Genomic DNA, 26,949 nt, shown 5'->3' on the forward strand with positions numbered 1-26,949 from the left:
CTCTGTCAGCATCAATTTCGCTTTGTTCAACTTTTGCTAACTTTCTGCTTGCCACGCTGACCGGGCGGTGGCTGATAATATCGGGTCTTCCCTATATTTCTAAGTACTTCGAAAATTATGTTTCTAGAATCATCCATTTCGTAAACTAGCATACGGTGAAATGGAAATCGTCGTACTGACGCTCTTCCTTTTTTCAAATCATCTATCTATTGCTTTTAACCCTTTCATGTCCAAAGTTTTTCTAGTGCATGCAGGGTTTCAAAACTATTTTTCCTTGAAAACAGTGAGGTTAAGAAACACGAAATCTTTTTTCATAAAGATAGGAGCTTCCCTCGCAGCGCTAGAAGCTGCTCAATTTCTACCTTCTAATGGTCAATTCCCCTAGCATATTCGATTTGAAACAGATTTTGCTTAGTGACCGCACCCCACAACCCATAACTCTGGAATCGGAAATCGGATCGAGATGAAATTTAATAGCCATTTACGGGGATAAAACACCTTTCATTTTAGACCAAGTTTGGTCGAATCTTCGGGAAACAAATGAGACTGTAATTCTGAATTTGGATACTTCCGCCGGGGCTTCCGGAACCGACGATGGTGGCCAATGTGTCCAAAGAGACTTTTAATGGCTGTTAGTGACCTAGTACTACAAATCTAAGTAGATGTGGCACCATTTTGAAAAAGTTTTCACCTTTATACATTCATTACAGAATTTTGAAAATCGACATTGTCTGGCTAATCGTACTCTTCACTCTGCAATTCCGGAACCGGAAGTCGGATCCATTATAAATTCAATAGCAGCCTATAGGAATGTTGTACCTTTCATTTGAGACTAAGTTTATGAAAATCGGTTCACCCATCTCTGAGAAAAGTGAGTGAGATTGCGGTCACATACACACACAGAATTGACGGATTGTATCGAATGGTATGTCACTCGGGCCTCCGGGTCTCCGTTTAAAAGACGGTTTTCAGAGCAGTTTTCTATTGAGAAAGGCAAAACGTAAGTCGTATGAATAAGTTGTAGCAAATAGTGGCACATTTTACACTTTTATAATTAGTGGCTCATGTCCCTTCAGATTTGACCGCACTTACCACTTGATGACGTCCCAGTTTGATATTTCTTTTGAGTGTTTTGAGAAAACTGAGAAAACGAAAATCGTCAACGCAGGCCTGGATACGGTTAATGAAATATAAACAAATTTTGGTATCCTCGCATCGTTGTCCGGAGCAGTTGGATATGTAAGGATATTTATTATTTTTAATCTAGTCCTGTAATTTAATTCTATTAATCGAATCGTATATTTAAAGCATTGTCATCAATAACCCCAGGGTTGAAAAATTGATTCGGTTCTGTGACTTCGAATCTAAAGACTATGGCGTGTGGCATCGAAGAATTCATTCCGTGCATTTTAGGTCGTCTTGTTTCAAACACCTATTAAATCTATCTAAAGGGTAAATGTTGCAAAATTACACAAACTAAACATTAAAAATCTGACACGTTTCGTTTTGTAGATGATGATCGAGTTGCACTTTTTGTTGCCAACGAACGGAAAACAGCGACCAGCTGCTGCATTTGCTCCACCACCCGTTTTTTATAAGAGATCAGAGATGTGTATTTTCGCTCTGCAGTTTGTTGCTTTTAGCTAAATAGTTGAAGAAATTTTTCTCTTCAAAATATTTGGTAAGTAAATAAGAACAGTTTTGCATGTGATATAAGTTGTTATCGTGGGCGTGGAAACGACATTTATTCACTATTACTTATGGATACACTGGAAGATAAACTAATGGCGTTTTCGTTTTTGACTCAGCACTACACCAGTGTAGTCGAAAAAACGAAAGCGCCATAAGACTAATTTAATTTCTACCACTTTTTATAGATTATTTCTGCTGCCTCTGCACTCCTTGCTGTCGTTCGATTCCGTTCACGTAGCTTCGACGTGCTGCCTCGTTGGTAGCGAGCCGCGTGGCTTGTTTCGATATTCCACCTGTTGCTATGGGCCTTGGTTGCGTTTAGATGACCTCGCATCTGCGTGGTGACTTCAGGTATGGTTAAGATGATCGGTCGTGGTATAACGTATATATAATAACATTTTTTGCAGGAAACTATTCAGTCATGTCAAACTGAGGCTTCCAATAGTCAACACCGGTGAAACAACGTCATCTCGGTTATTGACTTCAGATACATCGAGCAATACGGAACATTTGAACAAGACTGTAGCTTACCCGAGCTCCGAGCCACTACAATTCCATTTGACTTTAGTCATACCGGCTGGAATATAATATAGAATTTTGGCTGTCTAAGAGACAAGTATTTTAATTGTGCATTCATTTTTTTTTGTTTTTTGGTGATGATTAATTCATTTCAAATATATTTGTAGTTGGGACTGTGGCCACATTTGCAATTATGGCGCCACTGACATATGAGCAAGCGTATGGGGGATAGACCACTAGTGAATAATTGTTCTTAAACCTGAGGGGTAACCACCCATATTGAAGTGTTTTGTTACCAGCCGCCATCTTGGATTTCAAAATGACGCCAATCATCAATTTTCACTTTCTACTAATTACTACCTTTCAAATGACCCTCATATTGATGGTGGTTTTCAGTGTTTTGTGGTAACCGGAAGGCGCCATCTTGGATTTTAAAATGGCAGCAATCATCGATTTTTATCTTCTGCTAATTACTACCTTTCAAATGACACCCATATTGATGGTGATTTTCAGTGTTTTATGGTAACAGGAAGCCACCATCTTGGATTTTAAAATGGCGCCAATCATCAATTTTCGCCTTCTAACAATTACTAACTTTCAAACGACACCCATATTGATGATGGTTTTCAGTGTTTTATGGTAACAGGAAGCCGCCATCTTAGATTTCAAAATGGCGCCAATCATCAATTTTCGCCGTCTAACAATTAGGGACCATTCATAAATTACGTAACGCAAAAATTGCCCAAAATTGACTCCCCCCTGCCCCTATGTAAAAAATTGTCACAAATTTTTCCATCCCCCCTCCCCTGTTACGTAACAAATTCCAAGAAAAAATTTTTTTTCTTCGATGAAAACATGTTACGTAACGATCTAGTTAACACCCCCTCCCCCCTATGTCACAACTTGTCACAACTTGTCGTACCCCCTCCCCCCCCCCTAAAAGCGTTACGTAATTTATGAATGGTCCCTTACTACCTTTCAAATGACCCTCATATTGATGGTGGTTTTCAGTGTTTTGTGGTAACCGGAAGCCGCCATCTTGGATTTCAAAATGGTACCAATAATCGATTTTTATCTTCTACTAATTACTACCTTTCAAATTACACTATTGATGGTGGTTTTAAGTGTTTTGTGGTAACGGGAAGCCGCCATCTTGGAATGGCGCCAATCATCATTTTTTTCAAAATGGCGCCAATCATCAATTTTTGCCTTCTACTAATTACTACCTTTCAAACGATTTTCAGTGTTTTATGGTAACAGGAAGCCGCCATCTTGGATTTCAAAATGGCGTCAATCATCAATTTTCGTCTTCTAACAATTACTACCTTTCAAATGACCATCATAGTGATGGTGGTTTTCAGTGTTTTGTGGTAACCGGAAGCCGCCATCTTGGATTTCAAAATGGCACCAATCATCGATTTTTATCTTCTACTAATTACTACCTTTCAAATGACCCCCATATTGATGGTGGTTTTTAGTGTTTTGTGGTAACCGGAAACCGCCATCTTGGATTTAAAAATGGCGCCAATCATCAATTTTCGCCTTCTACTAATTATTAATTTATTATTTAAATGATAGCCATATTGATGGTGGTTTTCAGTGTTTTGTGGTAACCGGAAGCCGCCATTTTGGATTTCAAAATGGAACCAATCATCAATTTTCGCTTTCAACTAATCAATACCTTTCAAATGACACCCATATTTATGGTAGTTTCAAGTGTTTTGTGGTAACCGGAAGGCGCCATCTTGGATTTCAAAATGGCGCCAATAATCAATTTACAGCTTCTACGAATGGCTACTTTTCAAATGATACCCATATTGATGGTTGTTCTTAGTGCGAATGCCAAGCATCCATATAATATATATTGGAAGCCTAAATTTTGGGTTATCCGAACGTTACAGAAATTTTGGGTTATGCGCTCGTTATAAATTTTGGGTTATGCGCTCAGTACTCAAACTTTGGGTTATCCGCTCTTTACTCAAATTTTGGGTTATCTGCTCAGTACTCAAATTTTCGGTTATCTGCTCAGTACTCAAATTTTGGGCTATCCGCTCAGTACTCAAATGTTGGGTTATCCGCTCGTTACTCAAATTTTGGATTATTTCATCGTTACTTAAACTTTGGGTTACCCGCTCTGTACCCAACGCTTGGGTTATCTGTAACCCAAACTTTGGGTAGTCCTCACACTACTCAAAATTTAAGTTCAAAGCTTGTTACCCAAAAGTGAGGAGATGCACTTTAGTCCATTTTGGGTAGGATTCTACCCAAAATTAGGTAACGGCTGGTAAGCGTGTTCATTGGACGATTTTGAAACCAACCGTTCTTAGAGGGAACCCACTGAGACGTCCAAAAAATTGTTTCAAAATCGTTCAACACGGGTCCAATGATGGACGTTCGTTGAACGGTTATTTGGACGTTGTCCAAATTGGTCCAACGAACGTCCTTCATTGGACGATTTTGAAACCAACCGTTCTTAGAGGGAAGTCGTATAGTCGTGATTCGCCGGCAGGGTGGTCAGACCTACCGATTTTGGTCTTCCCTACCGATTCACGGACGACCAAGGCAAAACTACCGATATTTTGTTATTCCTACCAAAAACTACCGATTTTTATCGATTTTGGACACATCCTACAAAACATTCATTTTTTGGGTTGGAGCTTATTAGGATTTGGTCAGAGATCTATGTTGTCAGTAATTTAAAATTCTATGTCAATACTACGTTTTTGGGACAACAACCTGGCCTACCGATAACTACCGATAAACTTTTAGTGACCCTACCGATATTAAGGAATTCTATCTGGCCACCCTGTTCGCCGGTTGGGCCACAGCCTCTGTTCAAGTAATGAATTTTATTCGCTAGTCGGACCGACTGACAAATGTCAAAAACTCGCAAAAGAAGACGTCAGTAGTGTAAATTCATCTGATAACATCTTTCATTGTCAGATTGACTATCAAAGTAAATTCACCATGAGATTTTGGCATTTAGAAAGTTAAAAAGTGACCAGCCAGCGAATCACAACTGTACTTGTCTTATGGGTTCGGATATATTATTGTCCTAAAATAAAAACTAAAAAAGGTTTTCTCGATAGTTTGGCTCTTGGAAATGAATGAAGGATTCAGATATTAATTCACAGTAATAATCTGATTTAATCCCTATTGGATTAAAACAAAAAACGATTGATTTCAACTTTCTAAATGTAACGACAAATATTTCCAACCAAAAAAACTTGATAACGATTTTAAATTGACTTTCTGTAAATGTAACAGTGAAGTGGATTCTGACATGATCAGAAGAAACAATTCATAATTCAAATTGCTATTTATCTTAAGATTTACCCAATATGCGCAATATATTTCTTTAAGCCACATTATATTTTTTAATCCACATTGCGACTTTTCAGCCATGCACCATCGGGCCGTGCATTAAATTACGCGCCCATCAAATTTGCATCAGTGCCAGTGAGGCAACTGCAACAAACGTCAAATGTTTTTTGTTTCGGTCGCACTCCAATGTTTCCCATATAGAGTACTTGACAATCTGTAACTGCATTAGTGTGTTCAACGATTTGTTTTCTTCTACCTGCCATAACTGGAGGAATTGTTTGTTATCTTTTCGTATTATTTGCATGATGGAACTTGACCAACCGATATTATACGTCTCCGGAATAAGTTTTAACAGCAACGTAGAGCATTAACACCGTTAGAAATACTTTAGATGAGCTAATTCAAGTGTTTAAATTGGCTGACAGTTTTAGATATGACAGCTGGAGGAAAAGAAACCCCCAATTAGGCTGTTCGCAACGCTGATGTATTCTATATGGGATGTTCTATTATACATCACCGAGTAAAACAGATCGATCACAATGCTGAGATGCAGTTCTATTTTTCGAGCACTTTTTTTGGATCAGATTTAAAACAGCTCGACTATTCTGTTTTAAATTTTCCACAATTTAAAACACGAATAGAACACGGTTCTAAATTTTTTCATTGGTATCCCGTATAAATAAATACCATTCCAGAAATCTTCGGAACCATTTGCTAACTATTCATATAATACTCACCATATTGGGAATACTTCTGATACATTCCACCATTATAATTCAACTATTCTCGACAAACATATGATTACGGCCTAAAAGCCAACTGTCAAAATCCAATTTGAAGGGAAATTCCAGACAAACCGTTACTAGTCGAACACAGTTCACAACAGTTTATGAAAGAGAAAACTTTTCTCTTTCATTTACTACCAACATCTGTGATTGGCGTGTAACGGTTTGTCCGGAATTTCCAGTCAAAGTGAATTTTGACAGTTGGCTTTTAGGCCGTAATCATATGTTTGTCGAGTATTATACTATCACACTCATTTTAGTTACCATTTCCAATACCTTCCGTGTATCCTATATTGAAGATTTGTATACTACATTGTACTTTTGCGCTAGAGGTTAATATTGTTCTGGTGGTCCTTGTTATTCACATATCTGTTCACGCTGCTCCAAAAACCTGTAGCTTAACATGATCAAAAATCCTCGTCTTGTAATATTACGGCGATAGCTCAGTTGGATAAAGCGACAGTCCAGTTAGTCCTCAACCAAGCTCTCTTCAGAAGATTGCGTATAACAAATTGCAATTTCATCAATCGATAGAATTGAAATGTGAAAGGGAAGACATTTTTTTTGCGCCAAATATTTTATGCATCGCTAGATCTAAAATATGCATGCCACCATAATCTGTATAGTTCTTGAATGGTATGTTGTCAAAATGTATATGGAAAACAGCACATTTTGGTATGGTGACTGTTCTTAACGACCCGTTGTTTGTATGGTCGAGCATGGAAAAACGACACTGGTTATGTTCGATATTATACCAGGCAATGGGTAATTTATTGTTGAACGAACCATATTGAAAATGGTTTTTCGACGTTTGATACAATGGTAGGCATATGCAGGGCCGTCGAGAGCCGCGCCGGGCCCCGGGGTTCGAAGTACTGACGGGCCGTACCATATATGACTTCTTATTTCAACATCGATTAGAGGAACTATACAAATGTAACCGTTTCAATTAAACTATTTTTTATGAAAATTGTTTATTTGATACGATTCAATGCGTTAGCTTACCAGAGTCGTCAGTATTTTAAATAAGTAATAGATGAAAAAAATAAAAATAATAAAGGAATATTTGTTTGTGGCTGGCCATTAGAATGACTTGCGTCCGATTTGCCATTGCAATTGGAAACCTTTTTTGCGACATTGCCATACAGTCCATATCGCCATCGTTCATACTCCCTTGACGCACGTTAATGCTACCATCGTTAATGCTGCTCAGAATCCGAGCTTAGAAAAATTGACATCCCTTCGTGAGCTTGAAAGAGAAATAAAATTCTATTTATTCCCGCCGCGATGAATCGAAGGTTTGTTTGTTTTCCTCGTCCGTCCGCTCTGAGATCATCAAGCAAAAGTGCACCAGATATAGATTATGCAGTTCAGTTATGCTCGAAAATGTAAAAGAACTTCTGCTTTCAAACTGTCCACATAATAACAAATGAATGCTTTGGTTTGTGAGTGAATTTATATTTCCTCTGCACTCAACCATTCGATTCTGCATAAAATTTCAGTCAGTTTGGAAGTGAATGAATGAGGGAAGCATTGAAACTGAATATTAAATTCAGCAAATTAATCAGAAATAGGCAACTGAATGTAAAATTTCACACCACTGATGCTGCCTTGTTTCTTATTGTTGGTACATGTTGATGATTTTGAGGCACTGGATGCAGCTATTGCAGTTGTCACTATGACCTGAACGAATTTTCTTTATTGGTTTCTGAATATGGTAAAATCGGTTTTGGAATCAGTTGTTACATTTGCGCCAACATTCAGAGAGAAAACATTCCGAATGCGATGAATGGGATCCAACAGCGAAGTCTGCTGTTAGAAAGACTGAGACAGAGAGTTGTGAGAGAAAGAGTTTCAACTTTTGGTGAATACTAATAGGTAGAATAAGTATCTAGTTCAATTCCCACATTTTTCTGCATCAAATGTGTACACTGGAACCTCTATTTACGGACCAAGCCAAGGGTTCGTAAATTGAATTAGTTCGTTTTTTGGGATTTAGATCATAAAAAATTCGCTTCACATTCTTATCAAAATTCGTTGGTTGAGCAACATTATCGATAACCCTAACAATATGGGTATTTCCGGAACGGGCTTGACAAGTACATGATGAAAATGGATATTTGGCACCTTTTTGAAATCCAGGATGGAGACTTCCGATTGAACAATAATCTCGATAACCCTAACAATTTGGGAATTTTTGAAACGGGCTTAATGAGTAGATGATAGAAATGGTACCTTGGAGCTATTTCAAACAATATCTGTATAAACTATGAGGGTATTTTTAAGCGGGTTTGCCGAGTAGATGAGCGATGCCCTTTTGAAGGCCAATATAGCGTCTTCTGGTTCAGAGAAGTTTTCTATAATCATATCATCCGCATCACAAATCAATATACCTATATCAATTCTATGATTATCTTTTTCGAAAATGTCAATATTTTAGGTTATAGAGATGTCTTAACTGGAATTCGCCATCTTGGTTTTCAAAGTGGCTTCATTCATTGATTTTCGTCATCTACTCGTCAACCCCATTCCGAAAATATCCAACTTTTATTAGTAACATTAGCTAAGAATATGATAAATTGTAAACAACTTCATACTGTACACTTTGACAAACACTTGCGATAAATGAAACCAGAATGGTTCTATTGCACTGTTGAATGAATCTAATTGGGTTACGTTCACGTACTTCAGAAAACCATTGGAATGATTGGAACGTAGTTTTTATTATTGAGAGGGAAAAAGCCGCGGGAGTGGATTTTCAAAAGCTCCTTCTCCCGTAGGCACAAAACCTCTATCTTTTAGGTATCAACATTTAACAAACAAACCAAATGATACAATGACTAACACTAAACACTGCTTAAAATAAACACTTCTTAAACTCTATCTTACATAGGTAAAGTATTAACATTAACATAAAAAATTGGCTAACACTATCAGGTTTGGGAAAGGGTGCGCGAAAACAATTTTTTTAAAGAAGTGCGAGACAAATTGAAGTCAAAGACATTGTAACATTGATTGAACACTCTACACATGCTGCTGGCGGGTTCATTTTTGCCATAATTAGTACGAGACACTGGAAGACGGACAAAAGAGTAGGAACGAAGGTTTCGGAGGCGAATATCAATGTTGAGAAGACGGAGTAAATCAGGGCAGTCAATGCGAGACAATAACAGATCAGACACAAAAGACGCTTTGGTCACATTGCGGCGCAAAGACAGTGTTTCAAGACCAATGAGGTTGCAACGATCTTCGTATCTGGGCAGATTGTAGGGATCGCTCCAAGGCAGGTGGCGCAGCGCAAAACGCACAAATTTACGCTCAATACTCTCGATGCGTTGAATGCTGTTCTTGTAGAAAGGAGCCCAAACAACGGCGGCGTATTCCAGTGTGGAACGAACGAGCGAGCAGTACAACGTTTTTAAGCACTGTACGTTAGTGAAATGCTTAGTAACCCTAAAAATAACTCCTAGATTACGCGAAGCCTTAGACGAGATAAAAGCAATGTGATCCTTAAATGTAAGCTTTGAATCCACAAGAACCACTAAATCTTTCACTGTAGTTTCTCTTTTTAATTTGTTTTGCAAGATAGTGTAGTCGAATGTTACGATGGAGCGTTTTCGTGCAAACGTAATCACAGAACACTTCGAGGCATTCAAAACCATCCTGTTAGTCATGCACCAATTAGCGAAAATGTCTAACTGAGATTGCAAAAACAAAGCATCAGAGTAACTTTTAACTATATGGAATAACTTATAATCATCGGCATAAGACACCTTGAAGCACTTAATCAATGAATCCAGATCGTTTATGTATAGAAGGAAAATATAAGGACCGATATGGCTGCCTTGAGGTACGCCGGACGTTACGTCGAAGGATGAGGATAAATGATTCCCGATTTTAACAGACATTTTACGGCCTGACAAGTAAGATCGAAGCCATTGGTTGATTTTAATGAAGGCGGCCGACAGATCGGTGTATATTGCATCAGCCTGCAATCGATCCTGTAGCGAGCGAGCGATAAATGAGGTGTAGGCTACTAAATTAGTGCAAGTAGATCGCCCGGGTATGAAACCGTGTTGAGTTTCTGAGATGTATCTAGAACAACAATGTGTTAAAAACTCGAGAACGATGAGCTCCAATAATTTCGATAGTGCACATAAAGATGCGATTCCTCGGTAATTGGGAACTTCGCTTTTGGATCCTTTTTTATAAACCGGAAAAACGTAAGATGATTTCTAGATGGTAGGAAACACTCCGGAACTTAACGATATATTGAAAACGACGGACAGAGGTAGGCAAAGCAACGACGAGCAATTTTTAATGATAGATGATGGGATTCCGTCAGGTCTAGGAGTGTTAGAACACTTGAGTTTTGTGCAAGCTTTTTGTACAATATCGGAAGATATCGTGAAATGAGGTCCAATACTAGTCCTACGGGGAATGTTGTCGGCTGCTGCGGAGACTTGTTGATTATTAAGAGTATCATTGGTAAAAACACTGCTGAATTGTTGGCGAAATAACTCACAGATGTCCGGCAATGAAGTCGCTTCTAAATCACCCAGCGACATAGAAGTGGGTAAACCTGACTCACGCCTCTGTTCATTAACGTAATTCCAAAACTTTTTTGGATTGTTACGAAGGTGACTCTGAATACGATGAAGGTAGGAATTGAAGAGAGACTTATTAAGTCTCTTGTAACAATGATTTAAAAAGATTCTGATTCTTTGCATATCGGTTCGGTATTTCGAAAACTTTTTTAGAGCTGACCTTTTGGCCAATTTAAACTTTTTTAGTGTACGATTCGACCATGGAGGATATTCACAGCCATGATTGAGTTTTTTAGGAGTAAACTGGTCGATAGCATAATTCAGTACGTTCGAAACAATTTCAGCCGCTGCGTTTGCATCAGATTGTGACAAGATTTCATTCCAATTGATACGAGACAAGAAAAGGTGCATTCCTCGAAAATCTGTCTTGCGATAGGCATATGTCAGTTTCTCAGTGGTATCTTCGTACAAGGTACACATTTTCGGAGAAAACAATGAAGAGCAGGGTGGTGTTGGCATAGTTTAACGAGAGGAGCTGGAGCACGACAAACGGCAAAGTGATCGGAGAGCTCCTGGCTTCCAAAGCAAAGATCCAAAATACAGTTGTTGTCATTAGTGACGTCACATAGTTGAACTAGCCCCGCGGTGCTGTAACCGTCGAGTAGCTGAGTGATACACGTGTTAGTTGATGAGTGTGATGAGTCTGGGTACAGAAATGATGTATTATTGCGAACCCAATTAATGCCGCTAAAGTTGAAGTAGTTGATTGTAATATATTTGCAGTGTCGACAGAAACAATAAACTTCATCAATTAAATTAAAATAAATTTAATTCAGTTAAAAATGCGGGCCCCCAAAACAGACCCGGGCCCCAGGGTAGTTGCCCCCCCTGACCCCCCCTCTCGTCGGGCCTGGGCATATGGTACAGATTTATGCGGGATGTGTGGCGACTGGCAGCAGAAAAAAACAATATGTGTCACATAAGACACAAACAATAACAAAATCAAATAAATAACATTTAGAACAGGGGGCTAAATCATCGCATTGGGAACCCGCATAAATGTGTACCATATGCCAACCATTGCATCAATCGTTTCAAAACCATTTTCAATATGGTTCGTTCAACAATAGATTAACCATTACCTAGTATAATATCGAACATAACCAGTGTCGTTTTTCCATACTCCACCATACGAACAACGGGTTGTTAAGAACAGTCACCATACCAAAATGTGCTGTTTTCCATATACATTTTAACAACATACCATTCAAGAACCATACAGTTTATGGTGGCATGCATATTTTAGGTCTAGCGATGGATAAAATATTAGTTGGAGAAAAAAACCTCTTCCCCTTCACATTCCGATTCTATCGATTAATGAAATATTATTTTGCTCTCGCCATCTTCTGAAGAATGCTTCGTTGGCACTAAGTGAACTGACACTTTATCCAATTGAGCTATCTCCGTAATATTGTTAGACGGGGATTTTTGACCATCTTAAACTACAGATTTTTGGAGCAGGGTAAACAGATATACGAATAACGAAGCCCACCAGTGCAATTATAAACTCTGGCGCCAAAGGACAATGTAGTATATAAATCTCCAATATAGGTATTGGAAATAATAACTAAAATGGGTATGGTAGTATAACAGTTCAATTATAATGGTGAAATATATCAGTAGTATTCCCAATATGGTGAGCATTATACGAATAGTTTGGAAATGGTTCCGAAGATTTCTGGAATGGTATTTATTTATACGGGAATACTATGTTCTAGATGTATTTTGACAGATCCAAATTATCCGACGGCTTGTCATTTTGAAACAAATTTACATCATAGCATTGCGAACAGCCTTAGGGTGAATGAAATAATTTGCGTAGAACTCTATAGAAACAACTCGACGAAATGCTAGATAATATCGAGATAAACAATATTGCTTTTTTTCTGGGTGTATTGGACAAGATTGCATGCAAAATTATCACAGTTGATTTGTCGTTTTTAGCCATCACCCAGTCAAAAAGGGCAAGTTGCTGACTAGCGGGGGGCTATTTGCCAACTCGGATGCGCTAATTGCTCCACAATTTGCCAGCAATTTGCTGGCAATTAGGGGGCTATTTTATATGCAACATTTGGGCGATTTGCCGCCGTCATTTTTTTTGCCGCTCTACCCGCCCTTAAATCGCCCCTAAATCGCCCAGGGAACGCGCCATTTAATCGCCCTTAATTGCCTGATATGAAAATTAAAAATAATAATTATTTTCGGATTCACTATCTACTCACATAATTTTTTTCGGTACACTAGGTAATCACCACCAGACTATAGGAAGAATCGATGGAGAAATTCGTATTGCACACCAAAACTTATCACAATCTGACTTTCATTTAGACTCAGAGATCTTGTTCCACTATACTTACACACGATTCCACAATAGGGATCTTTAATTTGGAAAAATTGTGCCAGTTTTTCATATGTATTGGTAGCGGGTGTCCTTACGAGTACACTCATATTATTCTTAAACCTTAATTCAATAGTAATTCTTCAAAAGGGCGAATGAGACTTTTGTAAACAAACTTATTTCGCTCATTATTCCGCCACCGAGTTGAATTTCATGAAAAATACACATGAATCAACATCTTTACCCTTGGTAGAATCATTTTCAAATGTTTTCTGTCTTGAAATGATAACAAATTAGGAGAAATCAGCAAAACAAAAGTTTGTTTACAAATCTTATTAGCCCTATTCAAATGTTGATATGGAATTATTCTTTTATGATTTTTAAATTAAAAAAAAACCAAATTAAATTCAACCAGCAAACTGACAGTTGTCCTACTAAATGACGTATCTGCAAATATCTCGTTCGCCTCATTGTTAACCGGGACAGCACCCCACACAGCATAATCTGGTACTTTGTCAATCCGCTAGCAACCTGCCATCCCAAGTTTCATCTGCAAACTATGGTAGATCTGATAAGGCAACCTATAGGGTCGTGCAAGTCGCATGGGTTTGGATGTGTTATTGTCCTAAAAGGAAACAAACTAAAAAATGTTTTTTTCAATAGGTTCGGGCCAAAAAATTGAAAAAGGACTGAGATATAAACTCACGGTACTAATCTGCATCAGAATATGCCTTAACCCGCACACCCCTAAAGGTCCCTATTTTCCACATTCGTTGGCTAAATTAAGTGCACTAAACAAACAAAATACAAGCGGGAACACGCCAATTGTTTTAAAAAAAAACAATTTTAAACTTAAGCCAAACATGAACCGCCATGTTTGAAAAACGCAAAAAACAACCAAGTCCATTTCAGCCGCCAGAAAATTTGTCTAAGTATTGAAATTGCCTTTAAATCGCATTCGCAAATTGCATTTGTTCCTAGGGGCAATTAGCACAGGCGAGTTGAGTCAAACGTCAAACTTTTTAAATCGCCTGACCATGTTCGTCCGCATTTTTTTTGACAGGGCATTTCTGATGGGGAGTCCCACAAAGAAGTCCAGCATTGTCACAAAATCGTGCAACACTGGTCCCACACTGGACGCCTGTTGGGCAGTTTGTTGAATCAATGTATTACTTATTTAACGATCTTGAAACATCTTTTTCTTTAGGGGGTGCAGTGACATTTTTTTGTTCAAATCGGTTGCTGCTAGTGATGTTCAAGTTTTCAATAATCGACTTTTATACGATCTTTATTATTATCTATTGTCTATCTCGAGATAATCTACACGGAAACGAAAAACTACCTAAAATTGAGTTCCTTTGACTCAATCTCGTGGTATCGTGGGGGAACTTAAAATTAGGTAAACCGTGTTGAAGGTAGTTTCCATTTAACCACGGCAAAAATTACAACTCATTGATAGGTTGTTTATACTCAAATTTAAGTTGAATTTACCTAATTTTGAGTTCACCCCAAACAACTCAAAAGTACCTTCCTCCACGGAAGACCTCCACTGAGTCGAATCTCTCTTTTTGTTTTTGACAACACTAATAAGTGCGAAAGCGACGCACAACTCAAAAGTAAGTTAAAAGAACTTTTCTGCAGGTTGTTTTATTTAACCGTGTAGCATCTCGTCGAGTTGCTCCTATATGGGAAACACTCGAGCGCCAACGTAACAAAAATAAACGCCAAAAATCTTTTCCTACCGCGATCTGCATTCGGGCCTGGTCGGCGCGGTTTTTGATCTATTACTAACGTAGTAGTAGGAAGAGTTATACATTGAAGGATGATTTGCTACTCCCAGGAATTATCATCCATTGATTCTCGATGCAATTACAGCTGATCCCGTACAAGAAGGAAGCCTCAATCAGGGATCAACTTTTAGCTCAACATCGAAGAGCGATGAATAACAGCCGTACAGATAGCTTAGAACAGGACATTTCTTCAAATTCGCGCTAGAATTGATTACACAGTCAATATTCTTCATAAACAAAATCTTATTTTTTTAAGTATCAACATATATAAAACATTCAAAAAGACTAAGAAAAATCTGCTTAACGTTTAACATGAACCTCATTTGCTCAAAACAGGTTTAGTTTCAAAGCCGCTAACATCTCTCTAAATGGAGGCACTTTCAGTTACTTCATTTCTTCAGAAGATTGGCTTTATTCATTTAGCCGGTTGCATTATCGAATACTTTTCAGTTGTATGCCAGCCGGCTGTCGTTGGTCAGCTAAAGCTCTGCGAAGATTCTACCGAACCAATTCCGGCAAACGCCGGGACACTGGTACCACCCGCAAAGTTAGACTATCCCAGGCGTTCTGCAAAATTTTTACGGGCCACAGTTTCGGTGGCAGTCTGAAATTTATGCGATTGCATATTAGTCCCATAATTGATCCAACTATAAACGGTGACTTACGTTTGCTGCCATAGTCCAACCCGGCGGTACTTGGCATTATTCTCACTCCTGGCCAACGTCTTAAAATAAGTTTGTATCTTTCTCTCGAACGGATCCTTGGTCGTTATTTTCTCCTTCGACACCGGAACAGTTAGCTTAGCGAAGCCCAGATTGAGCAAGGTTTGTCCCACATCTATCTGCCGGATCCACTTCTTATCGCTGGACAGATCGTGAAAGTAGACACTACATTCGGCGTAGTGTTCCGAGGCGGTATTCCCGATGGGGATGAAAGTAACCTTCCGATCGACTACCACCGATTGAAGCCACGAGTACCCATTGGCGTTAACATCGATTCCGGCCACTCGTACCGGTAGTGTTTTCCTAGACCAAAAGATCAAATTCAGCGGAGGACGATGTTTTATCATTAGCAGGGGACCAAACTGAATCGATGGTTCAATCTTCTGGACGCGACCATACTGGGGCAGCTGCTGTCGGATGAAGTGCTTCGGAATGTCCGATGGTTTACCGAAGCGAGTGATCTGGAGTTTGGAATAGGGATGACGAATGAAAAAGCTATCCAATCTTACCGGTTTAAAATTTATAATTACCGGACGGATTTTGTTGTACGCAATGACAAATAGAACGCCGGATAGTGTGTAGGTTGCGATCTAAAACGAATAAAATGGTACGTTCAAAAATAATTTTGTGATATACGATTGAGCCAGCGTTTTGTCACAAAAAAATATAAGAAATTGATCGAGTTTTCTTCAATTTCCTCAACAGAACCTATCTGGCGGCGCTAGAGCTCGACTAAACTTGACCTAAATTACATGTAACAGGTTACAGTACGTTTAACAAATTACTGAACGGAATTCCAACTAATCACTCCTACCGTGTGCAGCTGGGCAAACTTATGCATTAACACCTCTTATATGATCGGCTCAGTGCAAAAATTGTGAAAAGCGAACAATACATACTAACAGCGACATTATGCGCATTTATAAAGTTAGAGAGGATTGATGGTCGCAATACGGGGTTTCTAATTACTACAGCAACGAGAATATCGAAATTACCATGTTTAATATAACAAAATATCATTCTGTGAAGATATTTTTCGTGACTATCTAAAATTAGCTTTGCCCCCCCTCCTCTACAACCAAAAATCCCAACCATAATTAGTTACCTCCACTCCTTTGGTATCACGCTTCATGTAATCGCAGAAGCGCTGGAAGTAGCTCTTATCTGCACTAGGCGGAATTCCTACGGCCATCTTTGAGCGATTTGGGCAGGCGCTTTCACCTAAAATAAAATCTATCAGCGTTGTTATATTTCGGTACCAGCAGCTTGACTTTTTCGGTGTTGTTATTGCTTGGTTGTTGACTGTCGAATGTGTGGGAGCATAGGGGATAAATGTTGTATACAGCAGCAAGCAATGATGGCGCTACGTTTCAATGTCACACGATCTGTTATGCAAAAGGTGATAGTCGTCAAACGTATATATCACAACACTATATTAACTAACCGTCTACTTAGCACTGCCACTGACTGAACACTAGAAGATAACACCGATAACACCAGCGTAAATACTGTAAACAGCGCGTACAGGTTGAGGAGGTTGATGACATTCATTCAGGACTCAGGATGATAAATGAAAATATTAAACAAACTGAGTAGTGAGTGACTTTTAACTCACGAGATGAGAGTCTGATGACAACATTGTCTCACTAATGCGATTTGCAGCAGGGTTACCAGAAATCAGAAGGAATTTTATTTATACACTGAGAAACAAAATTATGCAGAATTCAATGAGTGGAATATACCGATGCATAAAATTTGCAGTAGAACAACATAGTCTCTTTCCCTATTCTCTTTGCCAACGACATTCGTATTTTCTCTGGTACTAAACAATGGAATCATGTTGGGGTAGGTGTAGCGTAGTTGGTAAATCGATTGCCTTGTACGCAGCGCACCTGGGTTCGAGTCCCGACCCCGCACATAGGGTTGTAAATTTTTCATAAGAGATTTTTCTAACCTGAAGAGGCAAATGACCTTAAGCTTAAAACCTCTATAATTGAAATAAAAAAATGGAATCATGTCGGAAGTAGTGCGCATTTTTCGAATAATGATACGTTCCCGAATAGAAATGTACAATAAAAAAACCATGATTTTCACCGTGACAGTACAGTAATTTTACAATAATTTACAGTAAATTCTAATGTTGTGCTACAATACAAAAACAATAAACTTTAACGTTTCTACCGTATATTTCAATGTAAAATTGACATTTACAGTAAAAAAAGTGGAGTGGTTATGTATCTTAACATTAAAAAAACGATTTTTCTCCATGCATTTTTTCTCGAAAACAATAAAATTTAGTGTGAATTTGCTGTATCAGTTTTTTGCTGAACAGTAAAATTGATTGTTACATGGAATTTGGTATTTTATTGTAAATCTACTGCGAGAACTCTGCGTCGAACAATGTTGAAACAGTAATAACTATAATATTTATTGTTTTGTGATTGTAGGGTAAATGTTATTGTAAAATTATAATCGGGTTATAATGCGCACTACTTCCGACATTGTGGATTGGCACTGAACAAGAGAAAAAAAACAGCTGCCGCTTGCTGGATTTTCCAGTTTTATACTGTAACCGAGACTGTAACAATAATACTATAGACTAGCGAAGTTTCGAAATCATGATCGCTTTTGATTTACAAGTGAACTATTTGACGAGTGTGCATGGAAGGATGCTTGATTTAGTGTTCATTGGTAACACAAGCCGGTGTGAAATATTGAAACCATCCCTGCCATTAATGAAATTGGAACGACAATACGTTGGTAAATGAAAATCGACGCCGTAACATTATTTTATGACTTTAATCAAGGCGAGCGAGATGAATTGAATGCTGAAATTATACGGCTACCTGATTATTATTTTAGTCGCCTAAAGTCATGTATCGTGTTATAACAACTATTGTAGACTGTTGTGCAATGGAAATGGATTTCGAAAGGGTCATGGATTTAGGAATATTTTCTACGATTAGAAGCTGCAGTAGAAGAGCCATTAATAGTGTTGACTGCGCTACACCGACCGACGAGCCCCACACGCCCCACATAGAAAACAACACACACAGACGGTGTACCAAATAAACCCTTGCCAAGGCATCGTCAGCGAATCTGACCATGGGATAGCAAGCTGAACGAGCGACCAACGAAAGGAAAAGAATAATATAGAATATAGAGCGACCAACGAAAGGAAAACAACGAATATAGAATTTCGATTTTTACGGCGTCACTATAACACTTTTCACTTATTTTACAGTACAGATCGAAAGACGGTGGTTTTAACTAGCATATTATGCAAAGAGTTGAGGGATAAATGTTAAAGTGACCGAATTATTAACAGAAGAGAAAGTAAACAAAGAGAGTAACTCATTGCAGATATGACGTTTTGAAAAAAACGCTCAAGAATTGGCAAAGCGAGTGCAGCGTGTTAGCAGACCGTCTCAAAATTATTTTCTTAAATTTAACTTAATTATTATACTACCTAGTGGATTAACTAAAACTTATATCTAAATTGTTACTACTTAGGTGAGAAATGGTTTATTGAATTTAAATTACTTGAATTAAACCTACAACTTAAACCTAATGTAAAATTACAACTAGGGTGTATACCAGTCACGAGTATAGTACGGATAGGTTAGTGATTAGTACGTACACGCAAAAGAATTATCCATATTTGATTCTACAAATTATTTCTTCATTTTTAATCAAGATTAAATTTTCATTTTAAATCAAGGAATTCTAGAGAAAATTTTCAATAGGACGTAAGTAACAATGAGAGATTCTCTTTGGGGTCTTTCTCTTCTGTTCATTACTCGGCCATTTCAACATTTACTACTCTACTCTTTGCATAATATTGTAGTAAAAGCCGTCGGCTTTCGATATGTGCTGGAAAATTAGTGCAAAGTGTTGTAATGACGTCGTAATAAACGAAAGAGAAAGTAAACAAAGAGAGGCTCTCAATGTTACTTACGTCCTATTGAAAATTTTCTCTAGAATTTATTAAACTAAGATGAATTTTAGGATGGGATCAACCAAGGTATTTATTAAATTAATCTTACAGGTTTTGTTATCTGTGTTTTTCGAAGGTCAACCAAATTATTGTTTATTTCAAATAAATCGGTGATTGAAGCATAAACATGTGACTGATTGATTCCAAAAGTCTTCCTGCATTAATTCGACAATCCTTGCTAGATTGAAACAAAGAGATAAAAGTTTGTTCCAACCAATAAGAACGTTGTTTACACGTGCGAATCGAATCCTGAAGCGATCGTAAGTAATTGGTTTTTGATGCGCTACATCCCAAAAAAAATATACCCTCCAGCGATTTGTTGGATTCAATAGTAACAAAGGTCAAGTTGGCATTACTGCCTGATTCGTTGAGTGGTTCGAATTCAATTTCAAGCTAGTATTTGACCGAGGAACTAACTGAGCGAAAGTGTCACGCGGAAGTAATGGTCTTACGCGAGCAGGCCGTCGCTATGCCGAAGATTCTAAACAGAACAAAGCTCTTCAGTGGTAAGTCACTAATCATTTAGTCTTGCGCAATAGGTTGAGAACAATTTATTCATTTGAAGGTACAGCGAGTGCTACGAAAAATCTGCTATTGGATTTTTCGACGCGCCAAAGAATTGAACAGAGACGATCGCATCCATAGAGTCTTAATCGTTTTCAATTTCATTTTATGGAGAAACTCTGCAGAAGACACAGTTTCAGTAGTACGAGATATTCATCAGGCTACAGCGACGGTAGCGATGTTTTTTCACGCCTAAAGAGTCCTTATAGATAATACTGAAATTGGCCTTGAATCAGTGAATTCAGCAGATGAACCGGAAACGTTCGATAGTGTCACGGAAAATATACCGATTGTTACTACTGAAGTTGATGCAAATGTACCAGGTGAAGGAGCGATTGACATGTCTTGCAAAAAATATAATTGCGTTTTTTCAACAAAATTGGTTTTGACTCAACATTTCAAATGCATTATTTTGAACGTTTCTTATATTTAAAACAACAAAATGTACAATATGATTTGATAATATAGTTTTTTTCGATTCAATCTTTCATATGTATTGATTCAAATATTTGTATTGTTTAAAACAACAAAACGAACTTATCAAAACAATAAATTTGTATTTTTGTTTCGATTGTTGTTATGATGAGATCAACAAAATATTTTTTTAATTCAACTTTTTTCATGTTTGACCCAATAAATTATTCAGAGTTATTTCAACAATTGTTTTATTTATATTAACATACATTTTTTATTGAACACAGAACAACTTGATAAATTTGTTGTTTTAACTCTCATATTATTTAAGTTTAATAATTATTTTTCTGCGTGTACATAGTTCAAGGTGAGCTTTCTTTAAAATCGCTATTAGTGCTGTGGATTAAATAATTACTCCGCACATTTCGAATACAGCAGGATCATATATCGCACGTTCAGGTGCTTATGACTGATTAGGAAAACCACTGTACTAGAGCTACGTTATACCCGCGGGTTAGGATACACCGTTGCTCGACAGCTAGAAATACTAAGCGTAAGTGAAATTAATCTATACTTAACCTAAATCTTACATTTTTTACTAATATGCTAGGAATTTTATAATACTAATAAAGGAATTTCCTGTCTCTGTCGAATAACAAATAGAATACTCCGATGATAATTGGACTACGAAACAAGTGAATAGGCTATCGAACTCGGGAACGGCATTCTTTTTCATTGGTGGTTAGATTTTGAAGACAAACCGTCGGTAGCTGTGTAACACTCTCGTCGATGTAGGTGAAGTCTGTTGGCTTCACAGAAACTTTCCAAGAGTCCATTTGGTTGAGGTAACTTTCTCGGAATTTTGATGCGGTTCAAGCGGACTACAATCAAGAAAGATAACCAAGGCTGTCTTCTGTTTGCTCAAACCGAGAGATCCAGTCAAAATTTCAAACACATCATCAGTACTGTCGTGAACAATAATATTCCCTTTACCCAACCCTGCCCAGTTAAGTTCAGTCGGAATTCTCTAGTTAGCATTCAGCTTCTGTGACACAACCAATTCTAATTACTGCTTGTGTCACTATAACCGGAATACTTTTTTTTACTTACTAAAACCAGCCAGAATTCTAACACATTTTCCCGCTGGACTTACTTGGTTCTGCTGTCGCTTGTGCAATTGGGCAACCTTGGAATCGAGCGTGATCAGGATAATTTCCAGTAGTAGGAGAAATTGGAAGTACGACGGAGCAAACAGGGAGAAAATCGTTCCAACATTCTCTTCTTTTTCTTCTGGTAGGAAACCGGAGTAAAAAGGAGCAAATTTTTTGCTCCTGTTTGCTCTGGGGCATCTAGGAGCAGGAATCCTGTGCTGAAACAAACCTTTTAACTCGAATAAAACTTCCGTTTTAGAATTCTAGTATAGATTCTACGTCGTTTATGTCAGTTTTGTCATCATCAGCTCAATCAGTTCTGTCGACATGCCATGTTTAAGAATTTTTCTCCCTTTCATTTCGTTCCACTGAATTGTATGTTACCTTGAAATCTACAAACATTCTCGATTTTTATCCAGAATTTGTCGCAGGGTCGACACCTGGGTCGTCATTGATCATCCTTGAAACTCCCTACGTCATTTTTGATGCTCATGGATGTCACGCGCAGGAGACATAAATTCGCATGATTTTTTTTAAATGTGCGTCATTGATAATCGTTACACTCGAGTTAATGACCCTCCTTGTACATATGCAATATGATGCCATCCAACCAGTCCAAAGGTATTTCCACTTCAACTCAGATCATCCCGATTTCGCAGTGTAATGCTTTGTATAGTTGGTCACTCCCGACTCATCGAGGTTCGTCCTTCCCAAAGGTATTACCATTGTCAGCTCTCGCACTTCGACTAATTAGGAAAAACCTACAGCTTGTCCAACTTCCCTCTCCGGTCCGGTTCAATAATAACTCAAAGCATTCCTTCCACCTGACAGTTACTCCCGTACAATCTGTCAAGATTCCCGTCCCGATCGTTCACCATAGCTGGTGCTTGGACACTAATCCTGTACAAGTTTTTGATCATTTTGTGAAATCTTCGCGTGCCGTTCCTGGTGAAGCTTCCCTCTGCTCTATCAGTATCTTTTAGTTGTACCAATGTTTTTTCTGGCGCTGAAAAAGATTTTTCTGAGCTGCCCTCAGCTCACCAATTCGTTTTCTGTTCTGCCATGTATCCGCTGCAAGCGTTCGGCTTTTAGCCTGATTTCTTTCGGTAGTTGCAATTTCGCTCTCGGCGTTGAATGAGCCATTCCAATAATTTCCACGTGTGGTACCCAACACTTCTGTGGCTGTTGTACTGATTGAATTGTGGATCAAAATGCCATTCAGTTCTGAAAGTTTGAACTCTTAAACCTATGCCATGCGCCTAAATGGCAACGGTCAGTCATTCGAAATACCAGTTCGAATCTCTCCGTTAGTTTGTAGGCGATTTCGGAACAAAAGAAAAACACTTCTTACAGTAAATTTCGATTTTTTTAATTCACCTTGAATTCCGTTTATTCCATCAGAAGACTTAATGACGTGGAGAGCACCGTTAAGCTCTCTGCTCTAATATACGTACGCGTTTCTGATACTCATAGCGTATATAGTATGAACCAAAATGGAAGTAAACCCAAATCTTCGCATCCTACATAGATTTTCTCTTAAACTGAACCGATTCCGGTTATGATCAATTTTATTATCTTATTGTTGTGTGATTAGACAAGTATACTAGCATATGCTTCTTGTATTGCTCACTAGAGGGCCAGAAAAAAAGGTTTTCGACCCCCTCCCAGCAACTAGAGTGAGTTTGTTTGTGTTTTTGCTCGAGAGAAAGCATAGCAAATTTAAACTAGCATCGTGTGTTCTATTTTTGGTAGCAATTCACTAGAAGAATCTGTTTATTTTTTTTCATCGTTTGACTAGTGTTTTTTTGTTTTTGGATCTGCTGCTTAGTAAAATAGAACTATTGAACAAAACCATGGTTTAATACTATAAAGTGAGTAGTAGTTTCTGTTTACTTCTGCTTGATTAGTTTCTAGATTAGGCATTCAGATCGAATATATTTGTTCCGGTATTAACGATTCTCCTTAACTATTTTTAATATTTTTATTCAACCATTTTCAATAGCTTTTTTTTATTAAATATTTTATATAAATAATAAAAATCTCACCTTAGCAAATATAGAAAAAAAGTTTTAGTCGTGTAAGAAGCATTTTTTTCATAGTTTTAAAAGATATCATTAGGTGTTAGGTTCAGTGACAGTCATAACTTAGATTCATAAAACAGTAAATAGAACTATTTATGGCCGACGTTTCATATAAAAAAGAATAGTATAAATAAACACGTTTAAATAAATTATTCACTTCAATACGTATCGTTATTGGTTCTACTAGTACTAAAAATCGTTTTTTTTTTTCAAAATCATCATTTTATATTTTCCTAAATAAATCGGCCTGTTGCAACGCCGCCAAACACTGATGGAAAATTATCACTCGGTTTGTTGGTAAGTTCGTTAGGGGGAATAAAAAAACAGATTTCTAAGGACTAAAGGTACTAAATTTTACTCGTAATGGCCTGAGTCCCAAAACAATTCGTGAAACAGTTTGAATGTGTAGAATTGTTGAAAAAAAACAATAAAATAAAATTAAAAGATGAGATGGCTCTAAAGAGTGTTTTCATTTTGGGAAGTGGAAGGCGTCTCGGATATCTCACACTGTCCGATTTAAATCTAATGATTCTAACAGGCCGAAAACCGTCCAGGTACTGGCTCAGCTTCCAACAACTCTGTGAGCAAATACTGTAGCAAACCGGATGGTTTCGGGAAGAGAGGGAGTGGGGAGAGGGGAGTGGTCTTCACACTAAATGAGATCGACGATGCGTGACGCTTAACAAAGTTGCTACTGATTTGTATGTTTGCTCATCAGGTAACGGAAGAAACTCGGCAAAATGTTTGTTCAAGGTGCAAAGAACTATTTTTTTTTCAGAAGCAAATTTTTGAGCGACCATCAATCCATCAATAGTGGTCGATAATTTTCACTTCACAAACCACTCGCCGCCTAAATTCAGTTAAGTTTTGCCAAATTTTTATCAGATGCAAGGTTCAGTAATTTAAATTTTATTTATTGGACAGATTCGCATTGTTTAAAATATTCCCATTCTTTAAATTAATTAAATTAAAATAATTTATTTTCTCTATCGTTTTCGATTCTTGAAATTACACAACAGATTGTAGTTAATTATCCACGAAAACATAAATATGTTTTTGTTTGACACTATCCGTCTTACACGCAACGACGTTTCAATAGCGTACCAATGTTCGTTAGCATCTATTTAAACCGGCCTAGTCGCCTTTTTGTGGGTGGCCATGGTTTTAGTCACAGCGGTTAGGTGTTAGCACCCCACTGAGAAGCGCAAATAAATGTTTCAAAATCGTTCAACACGGGTCTAACGAAGGACGTCTGTTGAACGGATATTGGAACGTCGTCCAACGTTGGTCCAACGAACGTCTTTGATTGGAAGATTTTAAAACCAACCGTTCTTAGGGGGATATTTGACAGTTAACCCAGCAACGGAAAACGAAACGCTTGGAAGGAAATCTGGCACCCGAAAAATATCCCAGTGAACGAAAAGGAGATTATGCCGATTTAAATAGATGCTAGTGAGCGGTGGACTATTCACAATCTTTTCTTAAATCCACTTTGCGACTTTTTATCCGTGCGCCACCGGGCCGCGCGTCAAATTACGCGCCCATTCAATTTGCATCAGTGCGAGTGTGAAAGCGATTTGACGTTTATTTTTGTTTCATTCACTCTCGAGTGTTTTCTATATAGTAACAACTGGACAAAACGCTAGATTATCTCGAGATAGACAATATTGTAAAGAGACTAGAATATTTTACACTAAGATAATCTGTCCAATGGAATAATTTAAAATATTAAACTTTCAGTATCTTTTGGATTGCTGACACTCTGCAAAATTTTGCTGACTTTTAGCGACGTACGTTTGTTGTGCATTTATAAGAGCAATCGACCCGTTATAATAAATATGCTTCCTTAAAAAACTATCAACTTCAATGACGCAACGAAAATCAAAACTTCGGCGATCTAAGTGCGAGTATATATCAATGCTGTAGTGTTCGATTACTGTAACTTTGCTGCTACTTGTAAGGTATACTAGATAGATATTCTGGTTAGTGGATCTCAAAGGGATAAAGGAGCATAAGCTGATACTAGTGAAAATTTTGATTTCCATGCGCCTTGATTGAGATCTATCCGTTGATTTTGATTCTGTTACCTTCTTCACCGAAGCGGTTGGTATCCTGTACCGTCAGTCTCTTTCACACATTCAATTACCCTCCCAAGTTCTCTAATGCATCTCTCTCTCGTGATAATAAATTGCTACCGATTTATATACTAATATTCTGCAACTTTCGAATCATTTTCTTAAAACCTTTTGTTTGCGATTCTCAATAAATAACGTTTAGGTCTACTTAACTCGGTTGTGGTGCGACCAGGGCTGCACTTGACTGCCGTAGCAGCATCGAGGCAGGCCTCTGGGTACCTTTGCGCAGTTCCAGCGCCTGCTGCTGTTGTTGTTGCTGTTGCTGCTGTGCGGGTGTCAGATTCTGATGAGGCGGTGGCAGAGGTTGATTGTGCGGTGGCACTTGGGGTGCTCCAGTATTGCCATCGGTGTTCTCCTTTTGAGATTCCTCGTTCAGCTGCGACTGGATAACTTCCATGTATTCCCGGATGAGGTTGGAGATTTGGAAGGCCTACAAGTGGAGGAATAGGAGAACTTAATCGCCATTTGACCACAGACTAACAGACATAACACTCAAACATAGTTGTAAAATTAGGCGAAGGCCCGCTTTAACTGTAATTTTAAATATGTTTTAAGTTGGGACTGTGGCCGCATATGCGAATATGGCGCCATTGATATACATATGCGTCAGTATACGGGGGATAGACCACTACTGAAAAATTGTTTCCGAGCCTGAGGGATAATCCACTTGCAAATGAGTGGTTGGGACCGTGTATTAAAGCTGGAGCTAGTGTTCTGGCATAATTGGCGGATCGATATTTTTCGAAGGATTTTCCTCATTGTGTTATGTCTCTATAGTCTCTGATTTGACAGTCATTAAAAAATCGAACAACTTCTCACACCTAGGAGAA

At 38.1% G+C, this 26,949-nt stretch overlaps 2 protein-coding genes and 1 long non-coding RNA gene across 6 annotated transcripts in view; 1 reads left to right on the forward strand and 2 right to left on the reverse strand.

Annotated features, from left to right (window-relative positions):
- The first annotated feature begins 841 nt into the window (after positions 1-841).
- LOC131676298 (uncharacterized) lies at positions 842-1,804 on the forward strand. Its single transcript, XR_009303112.1, has 3 exons — positions 842-1,239; positions 1,309-1,452; positions 1,513-1,804. It is a non-coding gene; the product is annotated as an uncharacterized LOC131676298 (long non-coding RNA).
- A 13,476-nt stretch (positions 1,805-15,280) lies between these two features.
- Positions 15,281-17,361, reverse strand: LOC131677431 (uncharacterized). 3 transcript variants are annotated; one of them, XM_058957258.1, is made up of 6 exons: positions 17,222-17,361; positions 17,049-17,162; positions 16,883-16,998; positions 16,308-16,367; positions 15,721-16,238; positions 15,281-15,659 (listed from the first exon to the last, which is right to left on the reverse strand). In XM_058957258.1, exons 3-6 carry the CDS (start codon positions 16,967-16,969, stop codon positions 15,554-15,556), a joined length of 771 nt encoding a protein of 256 aa, XP_058813241.1. In that variant the 5' UTR covers positions 16,970-16,998; positions 17,049-17,162; positions 17,222-17,361; the 3' UTR covers positions 15,281-15,553. The 3 variants fall into 3 exon arrangements, with proteins under 3 accessions (XP_058813241.1, XP_058813239.1, XP_058813242.1); XM_058957256.1 differs by having other exon boundaries at positions 16,883-17,162; XM_058957259.1 differs by lacking the exon at positions 17,049-17,162 and having other exon boundaries at positions 17,222-17,353.
- A 5,895-nt stretch (positions 17,362-23,256) lies between these two features.
- The window catches only part of LOC131677432 (unconventional myosin heavy chain 6), a 119,741-nt gene continuing 116,048 nt past the window's right edge, over positions 23,257-26,949 (reverse strand). For both annotated transcript variants that reach the window (XM_058957260.1, XM_058957261.1), the window contains one exon: positions 23,257-26,549. In XM_058957260.1, coding sequence (XP_058813243.1) covers positions 26,268-26,549 — 282 coding nt within the window. In that variant the 3' untranslated portion in view covers positions 23,257-26,267. The remainder of the gene's footprint in view (positions 26,550-26,949) is intronic.

The sequence above is a fragment of the Topomyia yanbarensis genome, chromosome 1 (assembly GCF_030247195.1).
Source record: "Topomyia yanbarensis strain Yona2022 chromosome 1, ASM3024719v1, whole genome shotgun sequence".
In the NCBI taxonomy this organism is placed as follows: Eukaryota; Metazoa; Arthropoda; class Insecta; order Diptera; family Culicidae; genus Topomyia; species Topomyia yanbarensis.